This window comes from Somniosus microcephalus, chromosome 3 (assembly GCF_052327205.1).
Source record: "Somniosus microcephalus isolate GS21.2 chromosome 3, FLI_Smic_1.0, whole genome shotgun sequence".
Taxonomy (NCBI): Eukaryota; Metazoa; Chordata; class Chondrichthyes; order Squaliformes; family Somniosidae; genus Somniosus; species Somniosus microcephalus.
In genome coordinates, this window is record NC_140989.1 from 241603748 (window position 1) to 241618581 (window position 14834).

General features: G+C 42.3%; 1 protein-coding gene across 1 annotated transcript in view; it reads right to left on the reverse strand.

Annotated features, from left to right (window-relative positions):
* Positions 1-14834, reverse strand: part of LOC147121774 (calcium load-activated calcium channel) — a 47780-nt gene that overhangs the window by 13844 nt on the left and 19102 nt on the right. Inside the window, exons 3-5 of the mRNA XM_085982267.1 lie at positions 12951-13010; positions 7833-7879; positions 7338-7405 (exon numbers count right to left, since the gene is read on the reverse strand). Of these exons, the coding sequence (XP_085838393.1) occupies positions 7338-7405; positions 7833-7879; positions 12951-13010 (175 nt within the window). The remainder of the gene's footprint in view (positions 1-7337; positions 7406-7832; positions 7880-12950; positions 13011-14834) is intronic.

Below are 14834 nucleotides of genomic sequence, written 5' to 3' on the forward strand. Positions count from 1 at the left end.
GCAGTGTCCTAGGCCCAACCATCTTCAGCTGCTTCATCAAAAACCTTGCCTCCAACATAAGGTCAGAAATGGGGATGTTCGCTGATGACTGCAGTGTTCAGTGCCATTCACAACTCCTCAGATAATGAAGCAGTCCATGCCCCCATGCAACAAGACCTGGACGACGTTTAGGCTTGGGCTGATAAGTGGCAGGTAACATTTGCGCCACACAAGTGCCAGGCAATGACTATCTCCAACAAGCGACAGTCTAACCATCGCCCCTTGACATTCAACGGCATTACTATCGCCGAATTCCCCACCATCAACATCCTGGGGGTCACCATTGACCAGAAACTTAACTGGACCAGCCACATAAATACTGTGGCAAAAAGAGTAGGTCAGAGACTAGGTATTCTGCGGCGAGTGTCTCACCTCCTGACTCCCCAAAGCCTTTCCACCATCTAGAAGGCACAAGTAAGGAGTGTGATGGAATACTCTCCACTTGCCTGGATGAGTGCAGCTTCAACAACACTCAAGAAGCTAAACACCATCCAGGACAAAGCAACCCGCTTGATTGGCACCCCATCCACCACCTTAAACATTCACTCCCTCCACCACCAGCGTACCGTGGCTGCAGTGTATACCATCTACAAGATGCACTGCAGCAACTCGCCAAGGCTTCTTCAACAGCACCTCCTAAACCCACGACCTCTACCACCTAGAAGGACAAGGGCAGCAGCAGGTGCATGGGAACACCATCACCTGCAAGTTACACACCATCCTGACTTAGAAATATATCGCCGATCCTTCATCGTCGCTGGGTCAAAATCCTGGAACTCCCTCCCTAACAGCACTGTGGGAGTACCTTCACCACACGGACTGCAGCGGTTCAAGAAGGCAGCTCACCACCACCTTCTCAAGAGCAATTATGGATGGGCAATAAATGCTGGCATTGCCAGCGACGCCCACATCCCATAACAACTAATTTAAAAAAAACAAGGCTGACATCATGTGGTTCAGAATAAGAGGGGTTTAGTTTTGAACCAGCAACACCACCCCCCCCCCCCGACGGCTGTTGGTAAAGGCACTACTTGTTGTGTAACTGAGCTGTACAGACAAGGAAGATCCCTTTTCTTGATCCAAGTTTATATCGAGTTAATTGATCTCAGTTTGCACTTAGTGCCTCTGGGCTTAGAGAAAGGGAAAAAGAAAACCAGTCCGGGTTTCTAGTGATGGCTAACCAGTGATCGCTGCTGGGAACTGCATGTGTGTGGTTGAGCAAGGACAGCAGGCTCAGCTGTGATGACTCCCATGGTAAAATTAACACTAATGAAAATGTCACCCAGCAAGAATCAGCACTCAAAAGGTGAGAGATGATGTTAAACAAAAGTTTTTTTAAAATAAAAACTCGGCTGTGAAGTGCTTTGTGACTTCCTGAAGAAATAAAAAACACACCATAAATGTCAGATTCTTTTACTTACACTATTGTCCTCTGCTCTTATTCCTGCCCATTATAAAATCAGAATACAGGGGTGGGGAGGAGGAAGGAGCAGAAACGATGGGAAGGGAAGAGTAGAGTGAAAGTCAATGGTGTGCAGCACATGAAACATACAAAATCAGCAACTTTGAAAGAATCAAGAAATGGCTTTTAAAATAGAGATAACACTATGCATATGAAGATGAATTCTGAATATCTTGCGTTAAAATGAGAAGGAGATTTGATTGAGGTGTTTAAAATCACAAAGGGTTTAGAGTAAATAAAGAGCAACTGTTTCCAATGGCTGACGGGTTGATAACGAGAGGGCACAGATTTAAGGTGATTGGCAAAAGAATCAGAGGCAACATGAGGAAAAACCTTTTTCTTTACACAAGTGGTTAGGATTTGGAATGCACTGATAGGGTGGTGGAAACAGATTCAATAGTAGACTTCAAAAGGAATTGGATAAATACTTGACTGAGAAAAATTTGCCATGATATGGGGAAAAAGCAGGGAGTGGGACTAGCTGGATTGCTCTTCGAAAGAGCCGGCACAGATTCGATGGGCCGAATGGCCTCCTTCTGTGCTGTACTATTCTATGATTCTATGAAGATAGGACAAGTATCTAGAAAAAACACCAAATAAATTTGAAGGGAATCCAGTCTCAAGCTTTCAACACTTTCTAAAGCAAATATTTAATCTCAGATTTACTGGAACCAAAACTCTTGTGGGCATTAAATACCATTTATGAACATAAGAAATCGGAGCAGGAGTAGGCCATTTAATGAGATCATGGCTGATCTGATCTTGGGCTCAGCTCCATTTCCCTGCCCGCTCCCCATAACCCACCACTCCCTTATTGTTCAAAAATCTGTCTATCTCCACCTTAAATATATTCAATGACCCAGCCTCCACAGCTCTCTGGGGCAGAGAATTCCACAGATTTACGACCCTCAGAGAAGAAATTCCTCCTCATCTCAGTTTTAAATGGGCCACCCCTTATTCTGAAACTATGCCTCCTAATTCTAGATTCCCCCACGAGGGGAAACATCTTCTCTGCATCTACCTTGTTTAATATATCACAGACTCTTTCTTCCACATACACAGTTCTATTTCCCTGACCGGCACAATATTGCTGTGCAGGTGTCTTTCACATGGCGTTCCTACTCAATTAGGTTCTTGCAAATATAGGATTTTATCCTTGTGGTATATGGGCTCAAACGCTTTATGATCAGACATCACAACAACAGCTACTATAAAAATGCTTAAAAGGGAAGTTTTCAATCACATCTAACATGATATTAGTGGTTCATTTGTAAGGACATGCATATGTAACAATAGCAGGATAGCTTATTTGCATAAGCCTATTATTAAACACTATGGGGGCCGACTAAGATTTTTTTTAAATTTCTACCATTTTCCACTTGGGATTTACTAAAATCACTGCAGTTATAGTAGAGCAGGAGTTTTCAAGCCCCAGATTTTGAGAGCCACTTAAGTGTACACTGTGGAACCTCTCAACCACATGATTTGCATATATCTCTAGTTACTGATACCAATAGATCTTGGTGTTCTCATTTAGGATTTATATACCAGTGAGGCAACAGCACTCAGAACTGCCCTTTTCAAACCTCCAGGCCAACAAAATTCAACTACAACAAATCTGCAAGAAATGAAGAGAAGCACCAATTGGAATCGAGTTGCCCGAGCTTCATGGGCTAGGTTTCCAAGACTCAAGGAGCACATTTGGCCAACAAGTCAAAGTGTAGATAGCCCTGGGGAACGGGGATGAGCTTCAATGTGCCAAATGTCCTTTTCTTCTAATGGGCTTCAGTGAGATAAGATTAATGGAGCTAGCATTACAGCACCTTCGGGTCGCCACTGTGTGATACTGTGGTGTGCATCTATAAATTGATCTCATATTTAGAATCCTAGAATCATACAGCACAGGAGGAGGCCATTCAGCTAACCGTGCCTGTGCCAACTCTTTGAAAGCTATCCAATTACAGGAAACTCTCTTTTTACCGGCACCTAAATAACCGGAAATCTCTGTTAACCGGCAAAATTCAGGAGTAGGTTCAGGTAAGTTTTACTTCATATTAGTGGCCGTGTAACCGGGGTTCCTGGATCTGTGGCCGTGTAACTGGGGTTCCTGCACCTGTTGCCATGCAACAGGGACGCCTGGATCTGTGGCCGTGTAACCGGGGTTCCTGCACCTGTTGCCATGCAACAGGGACGCCTGGATCTGTGGCCGTGTAACCGGGGTTCCTGCACCTGTTGCCATGCAACAGGGACGCCTGGATCTGTGGCCGTGTACGGGGCTCTCGTACCTTAGTAAGTATACCTCTGTAAGCCGGACTTTTTGATCAACCGGCACCACGCCGGTCCCGGATAAAAAAAGTTTCCTGTAGTCCCACTCCCCTGCTCTTTCCCCATTGCCCTGCAATTTTCTCCCCTCAAGTGTTTATCCAATTCCCTTTTGAAAGTTACAATTGAATCTGCTTCCACCACCCTTTCAAACAAATTCTCCTCATCTCCCCTCTGGCTCATTTGCTAATTATCTTAAATCTGTATCCTCTGGTTTTCTGACCTAGAAGATGGGGCAATGAGAAAGAGAGAATATCTATTGGAGACTCATGTGGGCCGCTCTTTAAAAAATGTATTCATTCATGGGATGTGGGCATCGCTGACAATGCCAGCATTTTTTGACTAATTGCCCTTTGATATAACTGAGCGTCTCTAGGCCATTTCAGAGGGACAATTAAGAGTCAACCACATGGCTGTTGGTCCGGAGTCACATATAGGACAGACCGGGCAAGGAAGGCAAGTTTTCTTCCCTAAAGGACATTAGTGAACCAGGTGGATTTTTACGACAATCTGGTAGTTCCATGGTCACCATTACCAGCTATTTATTTAATTTTAAAAAATTAAATTCCCCAGCTGCGATGGTGGGATTTTAATTCATGTCTCCAGATCATTCGTCCAGGTCTCTGGATTACTAGTCCAGCAACATAACCACTGTGCTACCGTACTGCATTTGTCAATTTGAAACTTAAGTTGCTTTTATACTGATCGGATACCACCAGCTCCCACTGTGCAGGTCCCATGCAGCCAGCAGCAACCCAAAATAAACTTAGCAGATTTGTAAGCCAGCAGTCGATAAGACTTCCATTTTTTTTTTTTTTTAAATGGTCTTCACAATTACCACTGGTCATTAGTGCTCTGGTAAATGTGCTCTTCCAGATTGGGTGTTCATGACATTATAACACATTGGCTGTAGAAGGAATCAGTGAATGTTTTGTGGCATGCATCCACTTGTTGCTGACGTCATGTCATCAGTATTTCGCACATGAACATTAGCCAAACAGTTTGATCTGGTCTACGTGTTCACAGAATGTTAGGTTTGCAGCCAATATGTATTGCATAGGTTTTAAAGAGGACACAGATTTAAGATAATTGGCTAAAGAACCAGAGCGGAGATGAGGAGAAAAAATTTTTACGCAGCGAGTTGCTATGATCTGGAATGCACTGCCTGAAAGGGTGGTGGAAGCAGATTCAATAGTAACTTTCAAAAGAGAAATGGATATATTCTTGGAAAAAGGAAAAAAATGCAGGGCTATGGGGAAAGAGCAGGGAAGTGGGACTAATTGGATAGCTCTTTCAAAGAGCCGGCACAGGCACGATGGGCTGAATGGCCTCCTTCTGTACTATATGATTCTAAATGTGGGAAAGAAGAGCACGTAGCTCACTGTACCGTGTTCCTGCATTCTTTGATCATGAAAAGTAAAAACAGCTTTAAAAGCTTATGGCAATTGGTATTAACACCACTGTGTTTTAGATTTAGGTCACTGGACTCTATTTAACTCAAAAAGGCATATTACAATTACCAAGCATTCCCCCTTCATTGGCTGCTTTTTCAAGGTGCCAGAGGGTTTGACTGGAAGTGGATGTTTTGATACAATTTTCTCACCAACTATTTCCATGTCTATAATGGTATTTCTTGTTTGAGTTATTTCCCAATTGCAAAATACTTCCTTTGCAACAGGAATCATGCAGCTGCTCCGTATATAGCTCAGTAAAAGTTACGGTTCAAAGGCGTGTGGCACAACACTTAGAAACAGTTATTTCCCACGACACTGTTAACACAATGGTTCTACAGCACCCACGTGTTCAAATGCAACAACTATTTCACATGGAACAGAACTTTATTCCCCAAATTTTCCCACTTTATCAATAGCAGAATTAAATCATACAAGATGTTATATAGAATTTGATATTGATCTATTGATAAATGCAAATATATAAATAGTAGTTTCTTCAGCAGCCCCATATAGTAGGCCAACCAACCCCAGGCTTGCCAACCAGAAGGAAGTTCTTCCCCAGATCTTAAGATGTGCACTTTGAGTCCAGTGACCTAAACCTAAAACACACAGTGGTGTTAATGCCGATTGCCATAAGTTTTTAAAGCTGTTTTGACTTTTCATGGTCGAAAAATGCAGGAACATGGTACAGTGAACTACGTGCTCTTCTTTCCCACATTTAGAATCATACAGCACAGGAGGCAGCCAATCGGCCCATCGTTTCTGTGCCAGCTCTTTGCTTCCCCAACCCACAACTCTTTCAAAGAACAGAGAATGAAAGCAACATCTGCCATATGCAATAATTAACAAAGTATGATAGTCATGGAGAAAGTCACAGCCCATACCATCCTATGCTTTGTGGTAGCAGCCACCTATTTATTTTTGCATCCTTGCATCATGTTTCACGACATCTGACTGTTTGGCACAGAATGGCTTTTGGTATTAAGCCACAGTATGTTTGATACAAAGTCAAATTCAAGATTCTAAGAATGAATTCCCAAAGATCCAGCATATTCTTTATTTCTTGAAAGAGAAAAAGACTTGAACCACTGGGACACAGGGGCATTAGGTATGCGAACATATGAAAAAAGGACAGGAAAAGACCAACTACTCTATTAAGCCTGTCCCATGCTGACATGGTGTAACCTATGTGCACCATCAACCCCAAACCACCCTCCCTCCATTTATATAATCTCCTGCGAGATGCAATGCAAATGACTAGCTGAAAACACGTCACTGAGGCCGACTCACTGGCAGAGACTGAACTGTTTCTATACATCAATTACAATGTATTTACGTTACTGAACCACTTCGAGTAGGTGTTTGAAAGTCATATTTGCAAACTTGCCATTGCAGTGTTAGAAAGTGACATATTTGCAACATTTGTTCTGGTTGCCTGGCCTGGCCATGTGGCTGAGGTAGGGCCATGCAGACCTGCATCACTGGGCTTCACAGGCAGGCTGAGCACTCAGGATGCCTGCTCCCAGGGAGAAGAAAATGGCAGCAGATGTTGGCTACTCTGGAGGCACCATGAAACCTCTTGGTACCTCCGGAGTTAGCAGTCCTGTCTCATTTGGCTCATAGTGCTGATGTCTATTAAAAAAGAGGCAAAAGCACAATTAATCTATTTCATTCAAGTTTTTTTTTTAAATGGAAGGACAAATTAATTGGATTAAATGGCCTCCCTAATCTGCAAACACCTTTGTGAATATCATATATCTTTATAGTCATCCAAGTTACAGAATTAATGCTAAAAGACCATGTTTGATACCTTGCTGCAAGTTAACTTTGCAAAGAAAATATTGATTAATACGGATTAAGATTAAAATTGAAATTGAGTTCTATAGTAACGTTCTGCAATACCTAGGCTGCCAGTTGTGGAAAATACCCAGCCACACATTTGGGTTATCTTGTAAGAATCCCAGTTTCAATATTCATACACAGATTTAAAGAAAGATTCTGTACATAATCACAAATGATAAAAACTCATGAACGCAGGATATTGCTTTAGGTGTACTCACATGGAATTAAACATGCCCATCAAAGCAGTGAAGCAGAATCCAATAGCAAACATAGACTTCATTCGCACCTAGCACAAGGAGTATGAAAATTAACAAACAAGTAATTTCTAAGGAACAACTATATATTACTCACTTTGGAGATGGATCCATGTTGATCAGGGAATGGAGTACAAGAGTAAATGGTAAGTTCTTCTATGTAGGAACACTATGCCTGAATCCATATTATGCTTTTACTTGTAGGATGTTACATGTTAAAATACAGCTGTAATTTCACTACTGCCTGAAGAGATGACGCCAGAAAGTACAATTATACTGACTTTCACTTCCCTCAATGACTCGAGGCATATTTGTAAATATCAGTAAAGTGGCAGTAACCAAGTAAAAAGTACAACTATCGTCGTTCTGCTTAATGAGTTTTCCCCAACAGAAACCACCCCATTTTTTGTTGAATCGGCATTCTCAAAATGTTGTACCTTAGAAACAAGATTTACTTACCATTGAGAGGTCCCGATTATTATTTTTCAGTTTTTCCTCTTGTCTCTCTGAAAATAATGTTAATAAAGTTAAGTTTACCCCTTAAAATGATGCAAATACATTTTTGTTTGCCCCTTCCCAAATTAAATCACTTCATATCCGGTTTTATAATATTCACCTTCACAAAGCCACATCTGCCAGGTGTGGAGTTTACAAAAACAATGCTATTCCACAGCAAGACACTACACACACATAAAACAGGGCAAAATGTGGTGTCAGTTTTCAATGTTTAAGGCATCCATTTTAGAAGAAACTTACCTTGCAACACGCAAATGTTATCAAAACCACTACTTGCTACAATGTGGTAGGAACCATGTGATCGGCTGTATGTTAAGTAAAAGTTACTGAAAGAGGGCATCTACCAAAAGGGACATTAGTGCAGTAGTAGCTTGCAAGCATATATTTATTACAGCTTATCAGCAGTATGTTAAGACTGTACAGCCCAATTGGTAGAATTACATTTTCTTTTTGATGAAAGCAACCCTTTGCAGTTGATTCAATTCTCTGTTTTCTATGTCAGTTGTTTTTCAAGATTGCAGGCTAGACAGCTAATCACTGGAAAATACTCCATTGTATTATTACTGTGACAACAGGGAGATAACTATATTATGTGACACAGTTGTGAAATAGCTACAGTTATAATTAAAACCATCTTCTAGTTCCCAATTTCAAAATGGAGGCGTGCAGACCAAGGGAACAAGTCAGGTTGTAAATTAGTCACCATACAAAGGCTTTGTCTTAGATAGTTTACTTGCTCAAAGCATCAATAGCTCCTGGGTAAACATACTGGGCTGGATTTTGCCAAGACCCGGGAGATGACGGGAAACCCGGAAGGTCGGGTTTCCCGGCACGCATATTCCCGAGCCCCAGGATCCCCGGCTGCCTGCAGTAAAACCAGGTTAAAGTAGAGACTTCAGGCCTCATTATAATATGCAAATTGCCAACCCACTTCCTGGCAGTGGGTTGGCAACCCACCCCCCCCGTCCTGCCTGAGTGGAAGGTGAATGTGGGCGGGTTGGAGGCAGGCTGGGGTCGAGGTTCAGATTTGCACAACTTTCACTTCCCCCCCACGCCTCCAACTCACCCGTTCTCACTTCACAAAATTCCAGCCACTGTATGCAATCACTGTATGCTTGTCAATCATCCTGGGGTCTGGGTTGATCATTTGCATCATCCATATAAAACTTTGGACCTTGCAGGTCTACAAAAGACTTTCATCCAAGAGTCCTGTCACATACCAAGAATTTTAAGAAATACCTTCTAAAAAAGGATTATCTTAACCCCTTGCAGACAGATTCCATTTTTGTTGTAAATATTATAGTTTTAGTACCTTTAAGTGTTTTACTTCTTCTGTGTATTAATATATTTGGAAACATGTGTATTAGTTTTAGCCTATAATAAATATTGGTCTGACAGTATAAGGTTTAATGCCTTTGGAAACACAGGAGGATGTGACGAACAACCACAATATCTCAATATCTCTGGCTGCTGACATTACAAAAGAAGAGTAGCTGTTAATCCCAGGCACACTATGTTCTAGCGTGGCAGGCGTACATGTGCTGGTTTCGCTTTATAGGAGATTCAGCCCATGTATGGAAACTGCCTTTTTCCTGGGAAGACAAAGCAGAAGTGTAGGGATAAAGTTCAAACAGTTCATCTTCCCTTCCTTTTCAGTTTGGCACCTACATGAATTAAAAGGTTAATCCCCCATTTGGCGTGAAATTGGCTCGCTTTTTTTTTTAACAAAAGGGACTCTGGAACCAACCTAGTCAATAAAAACTGCAATAACAACAGAAAATGCTGGAAAAACTCAGCAGTTCAACTTGGTTGCGTCATTGGAGCAACCAGTTCAAGCTGTGAGGTATTCTCCAAGCAGTCTCAAGATCATACAAGATAACTTATATACAAGAAAACAGCTGCGTTCCATTAATATGAATTACAATCTTCTTCTCCCCAATTAAAAAAAAACTTTAATTGTTTAATTGTAAGAGAATCAATTCTGAGCAGTGCACAGAGAAAAACAAAATATTCCCTAGTTTGCTGTGATGCAAGGTATGGTTAACCATCCAAGGGTGGCATTAACATAAGAATTGACAGAACTGCCCGGAATAGCACATCATCAATTTAACAGTGGAAATGCATAACATTTGGTATATTGGAAAATATAAGCACTTTCAAATAACACTGCAAACAAAGCCTTTTTCTAGCCTTTGCCTGTACATTTAGTCACAGGAAAATATTGCAGAAGACATCTATCTTGAACAAGAGACTGGGAGCAAGAGGGGAGAGAAAAATGCTAGGGTTGAAGCTTTTTAAAACAGAATTTTTCTTTAAAAAGTTATATCTGACTCCCCATAACCAAGCTGTGCCCTTTGTGATCAAGTAGTCCATGTCATAATATAGGTAGCCCTGGGTAATAATTATCCTACTTAGCAGTAATACTACACACTGGAACTTGTGTAGGAATCCCAATCGGTCTTTCAAAAGCAGAAAATACCACACTCAACAACTTGCATTTATATAGCACCTATAATGCAGAAAAAGCACATCCCAGGGCGCTTTCTAGAGCTAAAGATGATGATATTAGGACAGGTGACCAAAAGCTTGGTCAAAGAAGTGGGTTTCAAGGAGGGTCTTGAAGGAGGAGAGGAAGATGCAGAAGTTGAGGTGTTTTGGGAGGTACTTCCAGAGGGTTGTGCCAAGATGGCTGAAGATACCGGCTGTCAATGGTTGGATGAAGGGGGTGGGGGAAAGAATGCACAAGAAGCCAAAGTCAGTGGAACAGCAAAGGCAGCTGAACATATGGTCTTAATCTTAGTGACAAAGAAGTCCATGAGCTCCTCACACTTCTTATTGAAGGTGATGGAGAGGGATTCAAGGAGGCTGTTGCTAGTGCAGAAAATAAGCCTGGGATACCACTGCTCTCCAGGATGATTCTGGATTAGTGGACGGTTTTAACAGAGGAGAGCGAGGCTCAATATTGCTTGTTGTAGTCCAACCAGATCTGGTGATGGATGGCTAAACCAGTTGTGCATCAGATATACTCAAATCTGCACTGCTTGAACTTGAGGGAGCAGAGATGGGGGCCATACCAGGGGGAATCGACTGAAATGGGAAAGAACAAAGGTTTTTTCTGGGCACAAGGGCATCATAGGTGACACTCCGTGTCAGATTGGTACAGGCTAAAAGTACCAAACTTATTTACAGTTAAGCATTTTACTGAAACACAGAAAATACTATACAGCACAATAACTGCACTTGCAATCTAGAAACAGTCCATATTTTGCTAATTTACCCTTTTATCAAGCTTCAGACTTTCTTTAGGCAACAAGGGCAGCACGGTGGCATAGTGGTTAGCACTGTTGCCTCACAGCGCCAGAGACCCGGGTTCGAATCCGGCCTGGGGCGACTGTCTGTGTGGAGTTTGCACATTCTCCCCGTGTTTGCGTGGGTTTTCTCCGGGTGCTCCGGTTTCCTCCCACAGTCCAAAGATGTGCGGGTTAGGTTGATTGGCTATGATAAATTGACCCTTAGTGTTAGGGGGATTAAATACGTGGGGTTACGGGGATAGGGTGGGATATGTGTTGGTGTAGGGGTTACGGGGATCGGGTGGGATATGTGTCGGTGCAGGCTCGATGGGCCGAAATGGCCTCTATCTGCACTGTGGGGTTTCTGTGATTCTGTGATAAGCAGTCCTGGCAAAATAATCTTCCAATTATACATTATTAAATCTATTGCAAAGAAACAGAACATACACAAGCCTCCTCCCACTATCATCATCTCTTCCAACCCTGTCCCTACATCACTATTCCCTTCTCTCTCATGTATGCATTAAGCCTCCCCTTAAATGCACCAATGCCATCTACTGCAACTCCTCCATGTAAGATCAAGTTCCATGTTTTCACCACAGTGTGTAAAGAAATTCCTCCTAAATTCTTTATTTGATCTGTTAGTGGATATCTTATATTCATGCCACCTTGTCCTGGACTCACCCCACAAGTGGAAACAGTTTCTCCACGTCCACCTCATCAAACCCCTTCATAGTTTTAAAGACCTCTAACTCTTCTCTTTTCCAGAATAAAAGAACCCAGACTGTTCAATCTTTCCCGATGACTACATCATCTCAATTCAGGAATCATTGTTTAACCTTGTTAGTCTTTCTGCACTTTCTCCAGTGCTTCAATATCCTTTTTCCACCCCCCTCTCCCCCCACCACCCACCCCCTGCCAAATTCCCACACAATGCTTTGATAATGACCTCCTTCTACTGAATTGAAGTAAAGTCTCTCAGGGGCTCTCCCTACTGCAGAACCTTACTTTTTGTTTCATATTTTCCTTTTATCTTCTGAGGTATTGTCCTTCGCAGCCATCTACAATGAGTGTACAGACCATTCACAATTGACAAGACAGTGGGGCAATGAGCTGAAACGTGGCCACATTAATCCCAGAAAATCAAACAATGAGCTATGTTTTAAACAACTGATCCATACTTCAAAAGCAACTCCATTTGAGAAACTGTTATGATGCTATTTCAGTATAGCACAAAAATTAGCATTTTAAAACTCAATGCCCCTGATCACCCTGGATCAAAGAAAGTCTCAACTAATTCTTGAAAAAACAAAACTGTCCATTCTCACATACACTAAAGCAATGGTGGCCATCTCGTGGCAATACAGTACAGTATTAATTTTGACCGAGTTCTTTACAAAACTGTGACAGTGTCAAATTCTGTATTTATTACGGGGGGAGAAAGGAAAGAATGGCGGAAGTGAAATCGGATTTCAAGTAAAACAAAGACGGGGAAGTGAAGGGGGCCAAAACTGGCAGATGATGGCCAGACCAAAATGAGCAATGTTAAAGCATTTGTTACTCCCCCCATTTCAAACTGCAATGCTCATTTGACACGACTACTTGAATATCTATTTTATAAATAGTTAAATGATAAGTTTGTTGAGATATTAAAACCCAGCTGATGAGCGGTCTTGGTTTCGCGTGAAAGGCACTATTTGCACACAAGCTATAACAGAAAAATGCTCTTGAAGCGAATAATTTCACTATGATATACTCCACTGATCATTACCTATTTTTTTCTTTTGTTGCTTCCCTGCAGATTCCGTAATGGCCTCTTTCTTTTTTTCTACTGTTGGAAAAGAAAAAACAGTGAGAAATCAAAATTAGTCAAAGATGAATTGAGTGGGCACTAAACTATCTCGCCACCTATCCCCAATACAAAAGCAAAATACTGTGGATGCTGGAAATCCGATATAAAAACAGGAAATGCTGGAAATACTCAGCAGGTCAGGCAACAACTGTGGCGAGAGAAACAGAATGAATGTTTCAAGTCGATGACCTTTCGTCAGAACTGGAAGAAGTTACAGATGTAACAGGTTTTAAGCAAGTGTAGGAGCAGGGAAAAGGGGGAGGAGAAGAGAGGAAAGAACAAAAGGGAAAGTCTGTGATAGGGTGGAAGGCAGGAAATATTCAATGACAAGGGATGATGGTGCAAGATGAAAGGAGATGGTAAGGGGACAAGTAAAGAAACAAAAGATGGGTCTAGAGGATCTGTAAATGGGAATATCAGAATCATCAGCAACAGCTGTCGTCCGAAAAAATGGGGGTAGCGGTTATGACCTGAAATTGTTAAACTCGATGTTGAGTCCAGGAGGCTGTAAAAGTGCCTAACGGAAAGTTCCCTGAGCTTACATTGAGCTTCTTTGGAACGGTGTAGGAGGCCAAGGACAGAGGTCAGAGTGGAAATGGGGGGCAGAGAATTAAAATGACAGGCGACCAGATGCTCGGGGTCCCCCTTACAGACTGAACAGAGGTGTTCCGCAAAGTGGTCACCTAATCCGCGTTTGGTCTCCAATGTGGAGGAGACCGCATCATGAGCAGCAAATACAGTATACTAAATTGAAAGTACAAGTAAATCACTGTTAATGTTTGGGGCCCTGGACGGCGGGGAGGAGGTAAAAGGGCAGGTGCTGTATCTCCTGCACTTGCACAGGAAGATGCCACCTATCCCTGTTAGGATCAGCCCTCCCCTCTGTCATAGGTCAGGAGTGAAGTCGCTCACTGACTATTTCATTGTGTTCAGTTCCATTCACAACTCTTCCAATAATTAGCAGCCCATGCCAGCCTACAGCAGGAGCTGGATGATATCCAGGCAGGGTTGATAAGTGACAGATAATATTCACATTGTACAAGTGCCGGGTCATTATCGTATCGAAGAGGAAACCTAGTCATCTCCCCATGACTTCTCAACAGCACTTCCATTGTCAACTCTCTCACCAACATCTTGGGGATCACCATTGACCAAAAACTGAACTAGATGCACCATATCAACACCGTGTCTACAAGAGCAGGGCAGAGACTGAAAACTCTGACAAGTGGCTAACCTCTTTCTTGTGTCCATCAGTAGTAAGACACAGACTGCAGGAGAACAGTACAACAGGTGTTTACTCAACGTGGCTCACTCTGGAACTGACCGTACAGATTACTACTCAGTGCTATATACAGGTGTGGTCACTGCCAGTACTACAGTATACATGAGCTGTAAAAAGTAGTTCCCCCCCTTAAAGGTCTATACATTACAATTCCTCCCCTTTTAGATTAACAGTACCATAACACTCATTTAACAATTAAATATCAAACGAATTACAATTAACACTTAACATACGTTAGCTGAAAATAGTCCATTTATATATTCAGTCTTTCGGGAGGCTTCCTGATCCTTTCTGGATAGCGCCTTTCCCGAGTGTCTCGCTCTTGGTGCGGAGGCGATTCTGGCACCCTGTCGTCAGTTGGGTCATCACCTTCCGATGCTACTGTTTCTGGGGTAGATGCGATCTGTACGTCGGGTTCCTCACCAGGTACGTATGGGCAAGGCATGGGGTTGACTTGTTCCTGTGACTCTAGGATCTGGTCAGCATGGCGTCTCACGATGCTCTCCCCAACGTCCACTGTG